Below are 20,568 nucleotides of genomic sequence, written 5' to 3' on the forward strand. Positions count from 1 at the left end.
CTATTCGGGAAGGAGACATATTTGTGATGTGATATATATGAATATTTTAGTTCCATTTTAACATTTTCATTCATAGTATTATGACTGTCCGCACGCCCACAATCGTCTATAAAACAGAGAAATAGAAAAATGAGAATATATTTCCGGCATTTTATGAATAATATAAGTACATTCATGACGTGAGTAGCTTTTTGTTACTTAAAGATATAATGAAATGACGTCATCAGGTAAATCTGTAATCAACTCCAAGAATGAGAATTATAAGGTAAAATTTTGCACCTATAAATTACATTACACAACTTCACAGTAAATTAATCTACATAAAAAGAAAAAAACAAGTCTAGTAGTCCAGAATTCTGTTATGTACCTACAGTTTGATTAATTCGAGTTAACACTTGACAGATGGGCGTGCCTTCAGTCAATTTTCAACTTTGATACAAATAAAGACATTTTTACTATACCGCTACCCACGTTTACAGTAAAAACTATTTTATTTGTATGATCTCAAAGTTGAAAATTGACTGAAGGCACGCCCATCTGTCAAGTGTTAACTCTAAGTAATCGTAATGTACCTAACTTAAACTTCTACAGTCGGGATCAAGATTACAAGGAATTTATGAGATAGTCATGATTTTCAATGGGCCCCGACTGTTCAGTTGAACATTTTTCAAGTTACTTTAGTAGTTTAAGGGGCTGTTTCACCATCCATTGATTAGTGTTAACTGGCGGTTAGGTGTGATGCCGTCTCTATTTGTTTTGTTCGAATAGACGGAGACGGCATCACATTTAATCGTCGGTTAACGCTAATCAATGGATGGTGAAACAGCCCCTTAGACTACTAGACTTGTATTATCTCCCATCACTAGGCAGCTTCATTACTTTCCGGCCAATAACTTGGCTTAAAGGTCTCGTTACCAAGACATAAACTAAAAAAATATATATACAGAACTGAACGCGTTTTACAGTTTCCCGCCAACTGTGCCGGCAAACGGTTCAAGACAAGAACTAACTGTCCCTGAGAAACAGTGAGAACCGTCTCACGGGAACAGTTGGTAACAATTTTATCCCTTCAGTTGACTGTGGCGCTTCAGTCGCATGAATACCGTGAGATGAGTACGCAACCTCGTTAGTTCCAGTTTCTGCCACCGTTCAGTCTCTGGTACTACTTATGTGGTACAGTCTGTGGGTACAGTAAAGACATAACGCCCTACTTGGCAGAAACTAGATTTCGCTAGAATTACAACAAACCAAAAATCAATCTATGTTTACAGTTTAATTTACGATCGATGAATTAGGACCGACAAAATAGAACAAAAGAAATGCGCTTATTTAAATCACGAAAATGTTTTTTTCATTTGTTTAAAGTTTATGGCATGCTGAAGGCACGCTTCAGCCAGTACTTGACGTGTTGCCCAACTAAAGTACGCTCCCGAAAATAAGGGTAATTTTTAACCGACGAAAAAAACGGAGGTTCTCAAGTCGACGCGTATATATTTTTTTTTTATGTATGACCACGCATAATATCTGGATCGTGTGAGAGTGAGACCCACCATGTTTTATATCAGCAGCTGTATTTTTGTAGGTCTTCGTTAACTTGGCGTAGGTGGACCTTTTAACAAGATTGGCCTTCGAATTCAATCGGTGACCGTTTATTAAGCCATTGGTCTTGTTATTGGAAGTGGAACCTTAACTGGCGTGAATTGATCTAAAAACAATTGCAAGTGAGTATCATCGAATGGGTCAAGATTCAAGAATTCTTAGAAAGATGCTAAAAATAGTAATAAAAACGACGGCAAATACGTGTCGTATATTTCAAATGTAAATGTGTCTGTCCAAGTCCGCATCGAAGTCTACATAATGCTATTTTAATGCTGCTAACGTTTTATACTACTTTTCATGAGCAAATTATGTCAATCCATCCTCTTATATCAAGTGGGTAATTATATTTAAGTAGCTCTAGCCAGTTCAGTGAATTATATTATTATTACATAAAACTGAACAGACATATTTGAGCTCTAAGTCTGTAATTAGCTTACCTTACTTGTTCAGTAACAGCCTAAATTGCTTAAAGAAAAACAGTCGATGGATACCCAAATACCGAATTGTCTAAAGAATTATCGCAGCAAATGACATTTACTGGCAAAATTAGTGCCACGCGACTGCCTCAACTCACCTTAAACTTTGACGTAAGTACCTACACGGGTGTTCTGTCACCTTCACTCATCATTTACTATGTATATGACATCAAGCCAACATCCATCCACGCCAGTTATTTAGGATAATAGCTATCAACTAGAATTTGGCAGTAAACTTTTACGACACTTCTTATCTGTGCTAATGCCAACTCATTGGAGGCAATCCTTCGTTATTATTATCTAAGTAGGAACTTTTTTTATTACTTACAAATAAAGGTGAACTTGAACTATACCTGTTTACAAAGAGCTAAAAATAACGGACAAAGATCGCGATAAGTGGCTGTTATTAATAAAAATAATAGTATCCGTTATTATGCGGCAAATGACTATTCGTCCCGCAACAGTGTGCACGGGCGGGAGTGCGCCGCCGCCATCACTTATGCGCAGCGTTGGTGGGGCTGAGGACTCGTAGAGCTATAGGAACTGTCCAACGGCCAGGGCAATGAGGGCTATCGTTTTTTGTCTTTCTAGATGGCGCCACTGTTGCGTGAGGTTTTAAGTGTGGCTTTCAAAGTCTGTTATTACGGGCGTGAAAACAAAGTTTAGATTAAAATCATATTTAATACACCTTAAAACCGTACCATAAAATTATCGAGCAACCACAGTGTTGCGTAGTCCCGTTTTGTTCGGAAAAAAGGGAGGACAAAAGTTTCCCAAAGACAAAACTATCTCCAAACACAGACATTAATTGCCCCGTAACGCATAATTGCCATAATTAATTTCAGGTAATGCAAAATATTCACAAAATTATTCTAATTATAAATAAACCCGCGTAGCTCACCCAAAAACTATGAGATTTGACATTTCGGAGACCTCACGCTACACTAGCGCCTCTAGCGGCGAATCCATACGCGATAGCCCTCATTGCGCTGCTAAATGAATTTTTGATTGAAATCCAGGATGCTGACGTGTTTGCCGATGGTTGGGGAGCACTTTTATCTAAAATAATGTTATTTTTAGCATAGTATAAGTATTAACGAGCTAGGCGTTTTGGTGCAAACTGTAAGCCTGACTTTGTATTGAATAAATAAATAAAATAAATAAATTATTGCATTTTACTTAGTAAGAGTAAAATCATCCGGGTTAGTGGTTATAGATAGCGGCGCTACCGTACTCGTAGCAGGTATGTGTGATAGGGCAGTCAAGCATTGTACAGTACCCTTAGTGTAAGTTTTCGGTTACACAAACTTATAACACCCCTCTTTTTGCGTCGGGGGTTAAAAATACGTCTCGATCGCGTTCGCGTTAAAATCTCAATTTGTATGGAAACACGAACAGCGCCTCTAGCGGAATGTTTGCGATGTTCTTGTTTCCATACAAATTGAGATTTTAACGCGAACGCGATCGAGACGTATTTTGTAACCGAAAACTTACACTAAGGGTACAGTAGTGTAGACGTAGAGTGAAAACCCGGCGTTATATTATCATTAAAATGCGTTACGATTAGTGTGTACTTATCACATCGGTTATATAATAACATGATATGACGTAAATCAAAAATTGGCCATGTGACGTATAAAAAATCATACCCCTACTAGTAGTAGTAAATTATTATTATTAAATACCATACCAGATGGTACATAATAATGTGTATGTAATAATATATAAATCGTCACGTGGCCAATTTTTTACTTACACTGTATTAAATTGTCGTATAAGCAAAGATATGTCATTCTGTGCCCTTAGTGTAAGTTTTCGGTTACAAAATACGTCTCGATCGCGATAGCGGAACGTTTGCGATGTTCGTGTTTCCATACAAATTGATTGTATTTTGTAACCGAAAACTTACACTAAGGGTACTTATCGCAAAATTTTCATTCTTCGCTACAATTCACCAGTCTGTACACAGCATTATTAAGTATCTAACATCAGGACTAGTTATTTAATGACGAATTGACGGGGTATTGTATAGATTGACAAGTCACTTGAAACTTTGAAACCTGTCGTATTTGCATTAAGGTGTTCTGTGCTGTCTGACTAAGTTAGTGATCAAAAGACATGACATGGCTCGCGATTACGTGGATACCGTTGAAAATAACAAAATGTCTAGTTTAGTCGGAACCGACAATTTGGCATAAGTACATGATAAATACTGTTTTGCAGAAAGGTGGATTTATTGTTATGTCAATAGGTATACGTCTTCTGAAGGTTATCTGTAATGACATAAAGTGGCTGTAAATATATTAATGGAAATTTACCGGTTAATTAATAGAAAAATATGTATGTTGTTACCCTGTTTTAATCCTACTTCCTACTAATATTATAGGTGTGAAAGTTTGTGAAGATGTTTGGATGTTTGTTACCTAATCACGTCTAAACCGCTTAACCGATTTAGATGGAATTCGGTAGACAGATAGTTTGAGTCCCGGAGAAGGATATAGAATAGTCTTTATCCCGGAAAATTATAGAATTACCGCGGGATAGCGATAAACGTATTCTGCGCAGACGCAGGCGCGGGTAACGGCTAGTGTAACTATAAAGTTATACTTTATAATTACTTATGAAGTTAAAGCTTTAACCCGCGACTTCACTTAGGTGCACAATTAAAATATCGAGATTTGACAGAATATCCCTAGGAATTCCCAGTAATAAGTTAAATTTACATCTCGATCCCATATAAATATCGGGATAAAAAATAGCATACTTAGTGTTACCTATTCTAGAAATCTAGCTGTCACACAGCCGTATTAGAGTGAAAGAATTATACACACTCATGCACAATCTATCCCCTTTATAGTATAAGTATATCTATTTGAACTGTGAGTTGTTGTGACATTGTCTTTAATTAGAGAAATGCAACAGTACAAAATACCCTTTAGTTTGTATTATAATGTAGAGAAAGGTGCGTCGTCTGTATTCTATATTATTTAGTAACTTGGCACGCCGTTTACTTTTGCTGTGAATGCGGCCATAGACAATTTACAACAGTAGCTGCCAAAATGTCTAATACTCTCGATATATGCCGTCGTAAACTCGAATATGGGTGCTCGATGGTTTCTGGGTTACAATACATTTGCTATATTCGTAAAGAAGCTAATGTCTTTAACCGAGTTTGAAAACGGAGGCAGTTTTTGCTTTGCCTGTATACCTAAGTACATTTTGCAGGTTCACACTTTAAGTCTGTTTTGTAATATTCTTGAAGAGGCGCAAGTAATACTTACAATGACAAAAAAACTGTTGCTTTAAACGCCTTTAAACACTCGCATGCACCTAATAAACTATGATGTCGATTTGTCGAAAGCCGAGTTTAGACTTGCAAGAAAAATCGTGCAAGTTGCATTACATTGCGGCGCTCGATTGACCACTACTAACGCGTTGACTTTACGGCCTCGCAATGTAATGCAACTTGCTCGATTTTTCTTGCAAGTCTAAACTCGGTTTAAGAACACGCAGCTATTATTAGGTCCATTGTTTTGCCAGATTAGATAGGTCTTCTGACATTTATGTAGATAAATACTCAAAGTCTCACATAGTTAAGAACGTGAATTCACATAGTAACTCAGGAGAATATAACGAATAAAAATATTTAGATTTTTACAATTTCGTTTTATACAAACAGGGTAGAATAGAAGTAGAACCACATGTCTTATGTACTTAAGTACAGAAAATGATGCTGAACAGAAAAAACCTGCACAATCCACCTTTAGTCCGTGCGACCCGTGTCTATCTATACAATGACGTTCACTGACAATCAATCATACATTCAATAGGGGTAATTAACCGCAAGTCAGTTAAACCGCATAAAAACGTTTAAAAAAAGATAATAACGTGTATGAGTTTATTTAATGTGTATCATCTCCGTCGTATTAGATTGCACAGTTCTTTCATCAAACTTTGCGCAATCACGTTAATTCTTACCATAGATGTTGTCAAAGCGTATTTATTTACTGGTTTAGTCATACACATCACCAAGGTCATCACACCAAACAGGTGGGTTAAGTATAATTTATGATTCACTCTATAGGTACTCTACGTAAGTTATACCTAAATATCAAAAACTATACATAAAATCTAAATTGGCAGTCTAAGTTAAATATTTTTTATGTAGAACGTGGGTAGGTACATCAAATATATTTATAATTACGTATTTTACAAAGGACCCAACACAAATAAGGCAGTTAAGTATTGGCATACAGTATATTTTAGTTTCAATGCAAATAATACTGAAAAACTTGATCCAATCAATAGTGGGTTAGTTACCTACATATAAATTCTTACTTATCTTGTGTTAAATGGACCGATAACATACATTAAATACCTGCATATATTTATTGATGACTGTGCTTACATCCCCCCCCAAGGAAATAATAAAGTTGGTTGTTGGAGAAGTTGGTTTTTATTTCAATCATCATTATAATATAAGGAATATACTATTTATTTCAATAAAAGGTAACAAATACAGGTAAGAAACATCTTGTCAGTCTTGCAGCTACCAGCGGGGCTACTCCGAAATTCGAAAATCGAAGTTCGTGTGGTTCCGTCCCTCTGACATTAAAACTATTGAGAGAGACGGTACGATACGAACTTCGGTTTTCGAATTTCGGAGTAGGCCCTTTGTACGTAAATCTTGTCGGGAAGCCCCTACCGTCGAATGGGGTTCGCGTACCCCACTTTGGGAAACACTGATTTAGACAATATAATACACCATTATTTTGAATTGCATCACAGTTGTTCGTTAAAATCGGTAACTGATTCCTTTTTTCAGACGATATCGTTTTCTCAGAAGTATACCTACAACAGCGGTTGGGATTCATCGCAGACATCAATTGAGGAAAACTAAGTCTGGCTTACAATGTTTTGACGCATATTGGTTTCGCGAATTTTGAACAAAAAAAAGAAATGATGGTGAGAGTTTCCTTATGCCACAGGTAATGATGAGAAATTACAGTTCTTATAGTAAATTTGAAAACGAAAAAATTGCACATTTAATAAATTTTTCTTACAGGTGTAATATAATATAATATGTTGAAAAAATGACTTTCTGCCAAGTTTCTTGCGACGAATTTTTCTTGGCAATGACGGTCTTTCCGAAAGCGCTAGTAGTTTAAAAAATGACGTGTAAAAGTGCCCATTGCGGCCTATTTACTGAATAAATGATTTGAATTTGAATTTGAATAATAAATGAAATATGCTTAAACGTCTTGTAAAAAAGAATGACGCTTTTGCATAAAAAATCTGCAAACTGGGTGTGGATCAAAAGTAACTTGCAAGATTTGAAACAAATTATAAATATCAGCGTTGAAGTTAATAAAAGCTCGGAAAAACAGTGTCATGCCTTGCCGACAACAGGATGGAGGTCGACAAGGGTTTGCTAACGATTGTTCATGAAACAGCCATTGTCAATTGTTTTCCTATGATTTTCTAAGTCAAATAGTTATTCAACCTCCGCCTATTTTTGCGTTCTTTTCATGTTATAAGCATGTGATGATAGTAAAAACCAGCTGCCATCATTATTAGACCTCGGTTTTTCAGTTAAAAGTAGTAGATGCCCCACTTAGAACTCTTTAAAGACATTATTGCGTCCTAAATTTGACGACGCCGCGTGACTAAATTAATTTATTTAATCTTTTATTAGTTAGTTGTAATTTAAGACTTAATATTTTACTTTGCTTCTCCGCCTGGATCATGCAAATAAATACATTTTCATTAATTTCCTTTTTTCATTGCCTTTCTTACAATGTAAGAGACCACAAACATCATTTCCTAAACCGCATGGAGTGCAATAATTTTTGGTCGTAAATGAATGACACATCTGTACCGTTCTAAGTAGTAGCACGATACAATGAAACTGGGTCAGTGCTAAGGAAGCCTTATAAAGGAAAGAAATTGCTGTGTAGGGATATTAAGTGGGTCACGCTTAACAAAATTGATTTGGGATCAGGTTGTTGCATTGATGAGTTTATTATTAAGATTCTACTTACGAGTGGCTACAGACTAGCACTATACTACAATGTACCGATTTCTAGTTCAAGTTACTTATCTAGTAAAAGTTTGCTTAAGGGTATGCGACTCCGCGACCATTTTGTCTCTCACATCAAGTCTATGGGTTAGTATGGAAGTGTGCGCACGTAGCCACTACCCATAGCCTTGATGTGAGAGACGGCTACGGTTTTAGCTTACCAGCTGATATTAGTGAGTTTTGTTCAGTCTTGACAAGAAAATTAGGATGATTTTATTCGGCCTCATTCGGCGGAGTTATTTAATAGCAGTTCCTTGCAAATTTTGTACCGTTTGCGATATTAGCATTTAATGGATTATACTTGTAGATATTAAAACTAACTGTACGTAGGTATTTTATTTAGGTACTATTTGCAGTTTCTAGTGATAACATTGTTTATTGAAATGAGTTTATGTATTATGTTTTCATGTTGTTTTATATTTATTTATAACTAATTACTACTTTGTCAATCACGTGTTTTCGAGGGTTATTCTGTATTACATGAACATTTAGCCAGCAGTAAATAATCCAATTATCTCCGCAGGATAAAAGCATCTTAAACAAACAAACATATTAAAAATTCGTGAACGTGCCCTAACAAATGGAAATTAACTCCATTACAACACAAGCGAGCAAACAGATCAATTAACGTATGATGGCATAACAACACGTGACAGTGAAGCCTGAAAAGTCCAAGAAAATCTTGCATGTCACATTACATTGCGGGGCCCTAGAGCTAACAAGTTGTGAGAGAACGTCCGAGAGCTGTAATGTACCTGTTACTTTCACGAGATTTCATACGAGTGTAAGCAGTGCCCTTAGTGTTTTTCGGTTACAAAATACGTCTCGATCGCGTTCGCGTTAAAATCTCAATTTGTATGGAAACACGAACATCGCAAACGTTCCGCTAGAGGCGCTATTCGTGTTTCCATACAAATTGAGATTTTAACGCGAACGCGATCGATACGTATTTTGTAACCGAAAACTTACACTAAGGGAACTTAGAATCTCAGTAGCTAAAAGAGAGAAACCACTACTGTTAAAAAGTTATAATATCTCCACGATATTGTTTTTTTTTTCGGTATATGATGAGGCTTGAGGCCAGTTCTTTCTTCCCCTCTTATTCGTACATTCAAATTTTCTTCTTTTTGACGAGGCCGCGTGGTAGAAACGTGTATTGTAGTTTAACAAGCATTTTTGGTTATTTAATGGTTCAAAATACGATTTATTCATCTTTGCAAGGTCAAGAAAATCGAAAACAGTACTTAAAATTCTTTCTTTTCATGGGTTTTCTCTAATTTTATAAAATGATCTCGCAAAAAAAAATGCCTTTTTATAATAGGCACTAGTAAGAAAATTGACTACTTTAATCTTGTTATAGACTAGTTTCACGCACGACTTTTGTAATGTCAGTAACTCGCGGTTTAAAATAAGTAGGGACGTTACGTACAGTCAAGTTTGATTGAGAATAAACCACAAATTATGCAAGACAGAATTAAATAAAGGATTTATTACCTACGCTCTTAAAACGTGGCTCACCCATTTCGTTCGCTCGTGTAACTTCTTAGCTCTTACTGATACGTATCCATAACATAGGTTTTACAGCGAAATAAACACCATAAAAAACCAATGTTTTACGGTTAGGCGGTCGGATGATGTTGATGTAATTAAAATGCAGGCAGTGGGGTAATTTGGATTTACGAGCGGCAACACCACTACCGTATTGGTTTAAAAAATTTGCGCTCCTGGCCGAAAATAAAATTAAAAACAGAAGCATATTGAATTACGTTTGTTGTTGTTGTTTTAGTTAGTTTTAACTACCTCCTTATTTTTATTCTAGGTTAAGTTACCTTTCAAGCGGGTTAAATATTTTTATAGTTTTCATAGCAAAATGGTTTTATTTTGATATAGGAAATTCAGTTCAACTGTTTAAGCATTTCTGCATAAATTTCGTGCAGAAGTTTAATTCAACATGTTTTTGCAGTAATCGCAGTACATAATCGCGTTCTTTAACGTTCATATTTTTATAAACTTGTACTTACGCATATCTCTGGCTTATTTCGGTTGGTTTATTATGAAATCCAGAACTTGCTGACACTATCAAGTCCATTTCATATTAAAATTCATTGATTTTTATTCATTTATCTGTTAAGTACGCATATGTTTGATACATAAATCAGTTAAATTTGAAAATTTCAGATACTATGTTAAGTATTTTCAACGCTTTTAAAAACTTGTTTAATTGGCCCACGATAATTATTGAGGTCGATGGGTCAATTAAAAATATACATTTCGGTTCGCAATGGTATGAACATGATTTACTTCAAAGAACTCACCAGCTGGCAAATATTGATATACGAACACCAAAAAAAAATATCCCTTCAACATTTTCCCTGCAATATGTCGTGCACACTAACGAATTTAATAAAAAACTTTCGCATCGTGCAGTCGTTATTTAAACTCAAACAATCACTTGAATCCCACAGAACACTATAAAAACTGTTTTGATATAAACAGTTATTAACAAAATGTCACTGGACAGCGTTTAGTTCGTTCGGAATTGTTGCAAACATTTTGGCGCGAAACAACAGTACGTTCAATCGCGTCAGCGCGGCAAAGCGGACTGTCAGAATAGCAAAGCGCAGTACGAACGGTGGGCGGGTGTCTTGCCACAGACTAAACCAAAGCGGTTGGCTGTTGCGACGCGGCAGCACCTTTGTTCAACGACTATGATGGCCAGTTCAAAATGACCCGAAACTTTCCGGATACTTGTTTACTTCGTAGTCCTATTTAATTTGGCGAATATAAGCACTCTCTCTGGCGCCGGTCACACACCCTACTAATTCCGTATTACGATCGAGTCGATAAATCTTGTCGTAATTTGGAAAGTAGAACTGTTAATATGCATAGGTGTCGCGCTCGGTGCACGTGCCCCCAGAAAGTATGAAACCTGATAACAAATCACGAAAACAATAAAAGAACAGATCCCATTCATTGAGCATTGTGTTAAAGTTGAAGACAAGTTTGGAAATGGAAAAGGGCAATGGTTATGGATAAAGCCTATAGCCTTTACCTATGGGTTTGTTCGCTCGAACCGTTAGATCTGGCTATTTTATTTACCTTTTGATCGCCTACAAACCGCCGCTTTCCGTTGCCGAATCATTGGTTTTTCTTATACTTTCTGAAAACATGATCCCCTAGCTCTTCGCAGACGTCTCCTCTCTTTATACAGGTCAAGCCATTAGACTACGACGGTTTTTTCCGTTTTTCTAAAAAAATAACACTTACCTACACTCCAACGAGGCTCCATATTCGATGGTGCCCAAGGACTGGTAGTGACTTTGCCCTATAATATAACTAAGGCAACTTTGTCAGCTAGGCGTATTTAAAGATTAGGCGCCCCGGGCCAGTAACGATAAAGTATTTTATTTAAGAAAAAAAAATACCTGCAATAGGTGGCTTCGCTGCCCCTAGCAGCCTGCCAACCTGGGCCAGTGCCCCCTTAGTCCTAGGGTAAATAAATTATAAAATACGCATCTGGACTTTGTTGAATGAAACCTATTTATCATATTCTCAGATTTCAAAGAGGGGGGCTACAACTTGCACTTCGTGGTATATGGATTGGGTTAATACCCTAAGTTGCAAAATGGGTATGCACTTCGCTGTGGTTAGATAGTTTGACACCAAACATTTCCTTATAAAAGTCTATACTTGCTTACAGGTAACGTAAATACTCTGTGCTTCTTCGAATTACGATATTCACACGTCCGGGTGCAAAGTCCGTTGTTTTTTGCGCTTTGCGCGAGAGCAGCGCCTACTGCAGGGCTACTACGAAACTCGAAGTTCGTGTCGTGCGGTCCCTCTGGCACACAAACTATTTAATACGAGAGCGAGAGGGACCGCACGACACGAACTTCGAGTTTCGAGTTTCGTAGTACTTAGCCCTGCTGTACTTGCTCCATTTATTTTAGCATTTGAAACTTAGCGGTAAAATTTGCACACGGTTTTAAATGAAACAATGAATCTATTTAAAATTGTGTTAACTCTTTAGTAAAAACATAATAAATACCGCTAATTAACGTACATGTACGTATTTTTAGTCCATATGTGTTCGAAATACCGAAAAATGTGTGTCACAATTTGACCGTTACAAACCTTAAATTAAACGGAGTATAGGCTGGGACAACACATGCGCAAAGTTACACGAAATGTGTAGGTAGGTACCTCCTAACAATAATAATAAACATTTATTTCGGAAAACTTGGTTCCATAAAAAAAAAGAATAGGAATACAACAAAAATAAAACGATTGGTTTTTGGAGTCTTTTTTGTATTTTTTATTTCAACTCCAAATTTGTTACTTTTACGGGTATCCCGTGAAACCATATCAGGCAGCCCGGTGTTTATATTAGTAGGCTGGAAGTGTCTACAGGATTGTCAGATTCTATTGAATTGGAGTTTACATTGTCATGTCATTGACAGAAATCAAAAATAACACGGTGTAGGTACTCGTATTTATATATTTATGGGGATCTCGGAAACGGCTCTGAACGATTTAGATGAAATTTGGTATGTAGGGATTTTCGGGGATGAACAATCTTAACTCAAACAAGTTGACTGTACTTGCATTGTCAACCAAACTACATTTGCACACCAAATTTCAAGTCGATATTATTTATTGTTCAACGTTGAAGAGTTCCGTCCTGCGGAGACGATGGCTGAACTACCAGGACGTCACTACTAGATTATTGTATTGTCACGCGATTTACATAAGTTTTCCAAATTTCAAGTCAATCTGGCTACTGGAAGTTGGTCAAATTTAACTTGCAAGATTTGATTACAGACGTACAGACAGACAACGGGACAGGTGAAACTAAATAAAAGCTTATAAAAACGTGTTTTCGAGTATTAGTCCGAGCTCGGTCGCCCAGGTACTCATTATATAGTATGACGTATTAGCCCGCGACTTCCTACGCGAAGTTGCTATTATTTAATCGCGCACCGTCGGGAACAACTAAATTTTTCTTGATAAAAACTATCCTATTATTACCTAATATTATTGCGGTTCCAATATGATGCACTTATTCAAAATGTCCTGACAATTCAGGAGTTCAGTTCAGGAGAATAAGATGTGGAAGTGGATCAAACAAACTCATGAGGGCTATCGCGTATGAATTCGCCACTAGAGGCGCTAGTGTAGCGTGAGGTCTCCAAAATGTCAAATCTCATAGTTTTTGGGTGAGCTACGCGGGTTTATTTATAATTAGAATAATTTTGTGAATATTTTGCAATATCTGAAATTAATTATGGCAAATATGCGTTCCGGGGCAATGAATGTCTGTGTTTTGAGACAGTTTTGTCTTTCGGAAACCTTTGTCCTCCCTTTTTTCCGAACAAAACGGGGACTATGCAACACTGTGGCATGCTTGATATTTTTATGGTACGGTTTTAAGGTGTATTAAATATGATTTTAATCTAAACTTTGTTTTCACGCCCGTAATAACAGACTTTGAAAGCCATACTTAAAAACCTCACGCAACAGTGCGCCATCTAGTGAGACAAAAAACGATAGCCCTCATTGAGCGATAATAGACAGGCACTTAAACCTAAAATTTAATTTAAAAAAAAACATCGAGCCGAAAAGGGATCTACTTAGTTTTTGAATGTGTTTTCATTTATTATTTAGTAATAAATTATGCGTCAACTTATTATATTTTTACTCGACTGCCCGAAGCAGGTTTTTTTTTATATTTGTAATAAAAATGATAATTTTGTTGTACATCTTAAATAAAATTTTAAAAGTTTTTTGTGCGCTCATGTCATTTCTGAACGAACACCAGTGACAGCAGGGCTACTACGAAACCCGAAACTCGAAGTTCGTGTCTTGCGGTCTCTCTGACACTTACTGTTTTAGTACTAGAGTGAGAGGGACGGTACGATACGAACTTCGAGTTTCGTAGTAGCCCTGCAGCTTTCATGGGTCGTGTCCAAGCCAAGTCACAATGACAGCTTAACTGACACGACGTACCTACGTTTCACCATCATAGCTGACGTGCTTCAACAAACTTGGCTAACTTGTCCGCCAAAATAATTTTAAAACTTTCCAAACTAAGATAACAAATGTTTACGCGTCTAATCAGTATAATTCGCGTGTAGTACCGGCTGCGCGTGTCTAAAATATGTATTTCATACGCATGAAATAACTTAGTAGATTTCGTAAATTATTTATAATGTTTTACAGCCGGACTGTGTTCAAAGTGTTCATAGGATGCTGTTCAAGTTCCTTTTTAATGGAAATACTGATGGCTAGAGCTCCGGAAAGTGCTAATTTAATAACGTTTCTTCAATTTTTCTTCATATCATTACAAGGTTTCGTGTTTACTTCTAAATTCGGCACGGTACGTAGCTTAATTTTAAACACGGTCGAAAAGTAGGATTTCAATTAAGTGTTTTTTAGAATTAAGCGCATAAATGGAAAGGTATGTACTTATAACAGTCTCTAACTATACACGAAATTGAATAAAAACTTCATGGGACTCGCCAGTAAAACTTTTTTCTGCATATATAATTTTCTGTGCAACTTGCATACGCTCTGCATGCATCCAACAGTGTAGGTACTGGGTCATTTCATTATCAAATGATGTGCAGGTAAACTTATTCCTGCTTATTAGTGATGTAACAAATGTCATTTTATGAACATTTGCGAATGCAAATATCTGCTACCGACATTTGCGTATGCGAATGCAAATATTCAGTTTTTCGTTCTGGCACCAATTGTCTATGGCAGTCTTGTTCGAATGAAGTGCGTTCCGTTTGTATTTTGTTATGAGAATTACCGAGTTTGTACAAATGCATCGCAAAATAAATAAATAATACCAAATGATTATATGAGGTTAATTTATTTTTTGTTGTATAAAAAACAAAAGAAATTAATGTATTTTGATTTTATTAACCTACTATTATCTAATAATTGTATTATTTTCTAATATTCATATTCGCAAAACATTTGCAGAAATAATGCGAATATTTGCGAATACAAATGCGAATATTTGTTACATCACTACTGCTTATACATAAATCAACTAGTCTTACTCTGCGGCTTCACCCACTAGAGATAACTCAACTGTTGTAAATTGGGCCCATGCAATTTTTTTTAAATATACAACAACAACCATTTACTTACACGGCTTAAAAAAAGGTTTTGGTAACAATTTCGAAAGGACAACATTCACTGATTGCAAACGAAGTTAATACATCATCTTGAGAACCAAGGTATGGTACGTCACTGTTCTTGGACAGCACCCTCTATTCTTGTTTAAACTTCTGATATCATTGGAACTTAAATCACAACAATTTTATATTCCTACAATTATAATATGGTCAAACGTCTAGGTAATTCTAACACAGTCATGCCTAAAATTGCTGAATTAAGAGGCTGTTTCCACCATTCCACCACCCATTGACTTTTAGTCATTAGAATTCCATAGAAATTGTAGAATTCCGTAGAAATGAAATTAAATTTGCAATTACTTTTGTTCCTGTGTCAAAAACTGCCTGACCCCCCCCCCCTTCCCTTAATTGTGTGACATAAGTTGTGGATAACCCTTAACCTTTAATAAGGTAGAGGCGATTTAGCGACCATTTCTATTGAGTTGGAAACTGAACCTTATTAATTTCATAATACGTCACAATTTCCATTGTAATTATTTAAAAATATGACTTGCTTTAAAAATATACTTTGTCAGGTATGTATTTGATAGCTGTTTTTGGTTGGGGCCTTATTAAGGGTTAACTTGAGTAATTTGTGTTTTCAGGTGAAACCGTGCATACCGTTGAGACAGTATGCCATCCTCGTTGCTTTATTCTTTGTGACGAGTGTAGCCAACAACTATGTTTACGCATTACATGTACCGTCTACGCTGCATATGATTATTCGGTGAGTAAAACAAATAGATAAAAATCTTATAATTAAAATCTGCCACAGATGAGTGAGCCACAACAAAACGGCTTAATTCCAAAATTTCGCATCAAAAGGGCTTCATTCTGAAAATGTATGGTAAATTAACATAATAATTTAGTTAGATAAAACAAAGTATGTAGTGCCATAACATTTATGTCAACTTACTTAAATACAGTATCGAAAATAAAGTAATAATTTTGAAATGGAAACCGTGGGTTTATGTTTTGCTCAATTTCCCAAAAAAAGTTCAAAGTGGAAATAAGCCCTTTTGAAAAGACACTCCTCAATTACAGTTTACTTACATAAGTACATACAAATCGACCTCGACGGGCCTCAAGTGGAACGATATAGATGGCGTTACAATCGTTGCGGACTTTTGGTGTAACCTAGCCAAAGAGCGAAGCTGGCTCAGCCTCAGCACAATCAGCATAAAGTAACGAATTGCTCCGCAACGCTGACATAAGTTGCACTGATATATTAAGAGTCCCTATATGTTCTCAAAATAATCTACCATTTTAATTTAGACCTCCCAGAAATTTAATTAGGTCTAAACCAAAATGGGGTATTATTTTGATATTTTATACTCCTGGTGTAGGAGTGTGAATGGTTCCTTGTAGGACTATAGAAAGCTAACAAGCCACTTGCAATGTTCGTCCAAATACGTAGCTCTAGACTTGCTTTCGGTACAAGGGAGTATCATGCATGCATGCATGTATCTGAGGCTCCTAATCAGGTTGACATAGTCACGTTTGGTGTGCTAAAGGCACTTGTCCCACCGCCGACGATGAGCGTGAAGCGAGCAGAGCGAGTAACTAGAAACGAGTGGGCGAGCAGTGAAAAGCGAGTGTTCGAGCACGACGGGCGATTACTCGCTCCACTCGCTCGAGCCGGGCGGCCGCCAAGCTAATAGCTGAGCTAGTTTTATAGCTCAGCGAGTTTTATAGCTCTTGTCGCTGCGACAAAAGATCGAGTTCTCGCCGGCAGTGTGAACCGCCAGCGATCAACTATTAATGTATATGTCTCTTTTACTTTTACTCACATCACACAGGATCTTATATCTTTTGTTCGTTTCTTGAGAAAATAGTCGATAGCCAATCGTTTCCTCGCCGGCGGTGAGACAACTGCCAAAGCCTCGTTAACATTCAAGATTAAAAAAAGTTATAGAAAAAAAAACTTACTTTTCAGATCAGCTTCTTCACCAGCCAGCATGCTAGTATCATGGTATGCCTTCAAACGCCCCCCAAAAACCACCAGAGCTGTTGGCTCCATCCTCATCAGTATCGGTGTGGCTCTAGCCATGTACGGAGGCGCTACAATAGAGCAGAATAGAGGAAGGTTCCTTTACTGGTGTGTCGGGGTGGCCATACTGCTGTCTACTTTGATAACCGGAGCCTTCACTGGTCTGCAGCAGGAGTTGTTGTATTCGAAATACGGGAAGCATCCTGATGAGGTGAGCTTGAAGAAATATGAAATAAGTACTACTAATGATATACACAAGGAGTTGAGTGGAGGATACTGGAGAGTGGGGGTAGGCCTATGTCCAACAGTGAATGTCAACTGTATGTGTTTGTGTTTGTGCCTATGTCCGTTAGTGGTAAATAAGCTTAGAAAAATTAATAAATACACTTAGTAGTTGCATTATCATTATCAGAAATAAATTAATCCATCTCACTCATAGCAACATCATTAATTTAATTGATTTGAAGTTAATAGCTTACAATTTTTTTATCACAAATCTATTCACGTATCAAAATTGAATTATCGCAAAAGAAATCTATATTTACAAAATCATTATGTAATAATATAAATTCGGTACGTACTTACCTGATGATTTTGTAAATGTTACGAAATTTTAACGCAATGTTTTGTGGAATGCTGTTTGGAATTCAAGAAATCCTTCGAATTTCATTTATACTATCGGGCCCTATTCTATGAAGTGCAAAATTCGAACTTCGCATGTTGCCGTCCCGCTGACGCTTATATTATTTAATACAAGAGTGAGAGGGACAGTACGATACGAACTTCGATTTTCGAATTTCCTAGTAGCCCCGCTGGTATTGACCTGAGGGCTGAAATTCGAAAATCGAAGTTCGTATCGTACCGTCCCTCTTACTCTCGTATTATAAATAGTATAAGCTTTCGAGGGACGGAACGGCACGAACTTCGATTTTCGAATTTCGTAGTAGCCCTGCAGATCGAATCGTGTTTATGTGTAAGAGCCCTTAGGATAGTTACTGTCATATTACATATTATGTTTCTTTGTAACATGAAAATAAATGAATTGAATCGAATATTATGGATACGCTTGCTCAAACAATTTAAAATAATGACTTATCCATTCCAGATGCTGTTTTACACGAATGCGATACCACTGCCTCTCTTCTTGGCCCTGTACCCGCAATTACATTCCACTGCATACAGTTTACCCATAAACACATGGTTGTTAATAGCAATGAACATAATATCGCAGTTTTACTGCACCCACTCCGTCCATAAACTGGCAACTAGAGAATCATCGGTCACTGTGACTTTCATACTGACTTTAAGAAAGTTTGTATCACTTTTATTGTCTTCTGTAGTTTTTAAGAATAATCTGACCGTTTTTCATGTTGTAGGCACGTTGCTTGTTGGTGCCGGTACTTATGTGTATTTCGATTATTTCGAAAGGAAACAGCAGCCTGTTAGTTTTAAGAAGGAATAGTTGATCTGTTTATTGATTGGACAATATTTTTTCGAGGTATTTATTTTGCTAGCTTTTACCCGCGGCTTCGCTCCCGTGAACCATAAACATTTCAAAGAAGCAAGCAATGAATTCGCCGCTAGAGGCGCTAGTGTAGCCTGAGTTCTCCGAAATGTCAAATCTCATAGTTTTTGGGTGAGCTACGCGGGTTTATAATTAGAATAGTTTTGTGAATGAATTATGGCAATTAGGCGTCACGGGACAATGAATGTGTTTTGAGACAGTTTTGTCTTTCGGAAACTTTTGTCCTCCCTTTTTTCCGAACAAAACGGAACACTGAGATTGCTCGATATTTTTATGGTATGGTTTTAAGGTGTATTAAATATACTGAGCGGCAAAAAATCTGGCCCTCAAATGTATGCAGATATGGATGCATAGGTAATTTTGTATGGGTTAATCTAAACTTTGTTTTCACGCCCGTAATAACAGACTTTGAAAGCCACACTTAAAAGCCTCGCGCAACAGTGGCGCCATCTAGAAAGAAATGTGAATGCATGTTTAATTGTTTTAAGTGAAATAAAAAAAAAGACAAAAAACGATAGCCCTCAAAGCAGGCATGCAATGCATAGCTACGTTTGTGCAAGAAATGAGTGTTAATGCATTTCTTCCACCACTATGTAAGAACACACAAATCAAACAAACCCATCTTATCACCACCACCACACTACACTCACGCGTTTCGAACACGCATTTCTTGCATAAACTTAGCTATCATAAGGCCGAGGGTGAGAGAAGTACTTGTTTCAGTTTCTTAAATACCGTATTGCAGCTAATTCCCTACAAAAAGGCCAATATGCTTCCAATATGGCATACTGAATATGCCCACGGGGACCATTTCTAGATTAGATTTAGTTTACGCAACTCGTTTTTATCTGTCGAGTATGTATTAATCCTAAGAGCAATTATTTCTTATACGTGATAAGTATTTCTATATACAATTATTATGGGATTTTTTAGTATAAGGAAACCTACCTCTAAATCCGAATTCATATCACATTCCATGAGGGTATTTTTAAGACACATGTTGTCTGACGCGTTTGTAAAATATATACACAAATAACACTTTTTTGATGGTATATATATATTCGCAGAATTGATAAATTTTTCAAAATGGTCGCGGCACCTGTCAGTTTGGCAACCCCAGGGATAGTTTTTTTGAAGAATCTCTGTCTTCTTTGTTTTTTTTTTCGCGCTGTCATCGTTCATCCTCCATTACCTCTTATATTTCGTTTCATAGATTATTTTTACCGTACAACGGCAAAACCTACTAGACACTGGCAAAATTGTCCTCCAATGGTCAGAGCCATATTTTTCTAAATAACCAACCAAGAATCTCTGTCACTGTTGTTAGGGGCGTATTTACCCTAGCGCCAAGAGGGCTATGGCCCGGGGCGGCATGCTCCGATGGGCAGCGAAGCCATCAATAGAAGTTTTTTTCTGAAATGAAATACTTTATCGTCACTTAATGGGGCGCAAAAATTTTAAATACGCCTCTGACTACAGTCTTTGGCAACAGCACGGCAACAGGACTGAACAAAACAACAACAACAAACGACAACAAAAAAAGGTTGATTGACCTGATTAATAATTTTTGTTATGGAACTGGAAAACCGCAGGTTCTTATAGGAAAATGGTAGAAAGAGATGGCGAATGCTTTTTAGGTGATGAGAAAACAATTAAATTGTTTTTAAGGTTATATGTTTATAATATTATTTGTAGACGAATTTACTATTGTT

The 20,568-nt window shown here is 36.8% G+C and overlaps 2 protein-coding genes across 2 annotated transcripts in view; one reads left to right on the forward strand and one right to left on the reverse strand.

Moving 5' to 3' along the window:
- Positions 1–10,773, reverse strand: part of LOC141436530 (uncharacterized) — a 93,410-nt gene extending 82,637 nt beyond the window's left edge. Inside the window, exon 1 of the mRNA XM_074099561.1 lies at positions 10,470–10,773. Within this exon, the coding sequence (XP_073955662.1) occupies positions 10,470–10,521 (52 nt within the window). The 5' untranslated portion in view covers positions 10,522–10,773. The remainder of the gene's footprint in view (positions 1–10,469) is intronic.
- A 3,375-nt stretch (positions 10,774–14,148) lies between these two features.
- On the forward strand, positions 14,149–19,001 carry LOC141438426 (UDP-xylose and UDP-N-acetylglucosamine transporter-like). The gene is made up of 4 exons (XM_074102329.1): positions 14,149–14,530; positions 15,947–16,068; positions 17,278–17,542; positions 18,437–19,001. The coding sequence occupies exons 1-4, from the start codon at positions 14,363–14,365 to the stop codon at positions 18,791–18,793; spliced, it is 912 nt and encodes a 303-aa protein (XP_073958430.1). The 5' UTR covers positions 14,149–14,362; the 3' UTR covers positions 18,794–19,001.
- Positions 19,002–20,568: the final 1,567 nt, after the last annotated feature.

Source organism: Choristoneura fumiferana, chromosome Z (assembly GCF_025370935.1).
Source record: "Choristoneura fumiferana chromosome Z, NRCan_CFum_1, whole genome shotgun sequence".
NCBI classification, from domain to species: Eukaryota; Metazoa; Arthropoda; class Insecta; order Lepidoptera; family Tortricidae; genus Choristoneura; species Choristoneura fumiferana.

Excerpts from the sequence above, each read along its gene's own strand:
- LOC141438426 (XM_074102329.1), top strand. The coding sequence starts at position 14,363 with ATGTTTTACAGCCGGACTGTGTTCAAAGTGTTCATAGGATGCTGTTCA. Across the intron at positions 14,531-15,946 it reads TTACTTCTAAATTCGGCACG|GTGAAACCGTGCATACCGTT; the intron begins GTACGTAGCTTA and ends TTGTGTTTTCAG. Across the intron at positions 17,543-18,436 it reads ACGGGAAGCATCCTGATGAG|ATGCTGTTTTACACGAATGC; the intron begins GTGAGCTTGAAG and ends TATCCATTCCAG.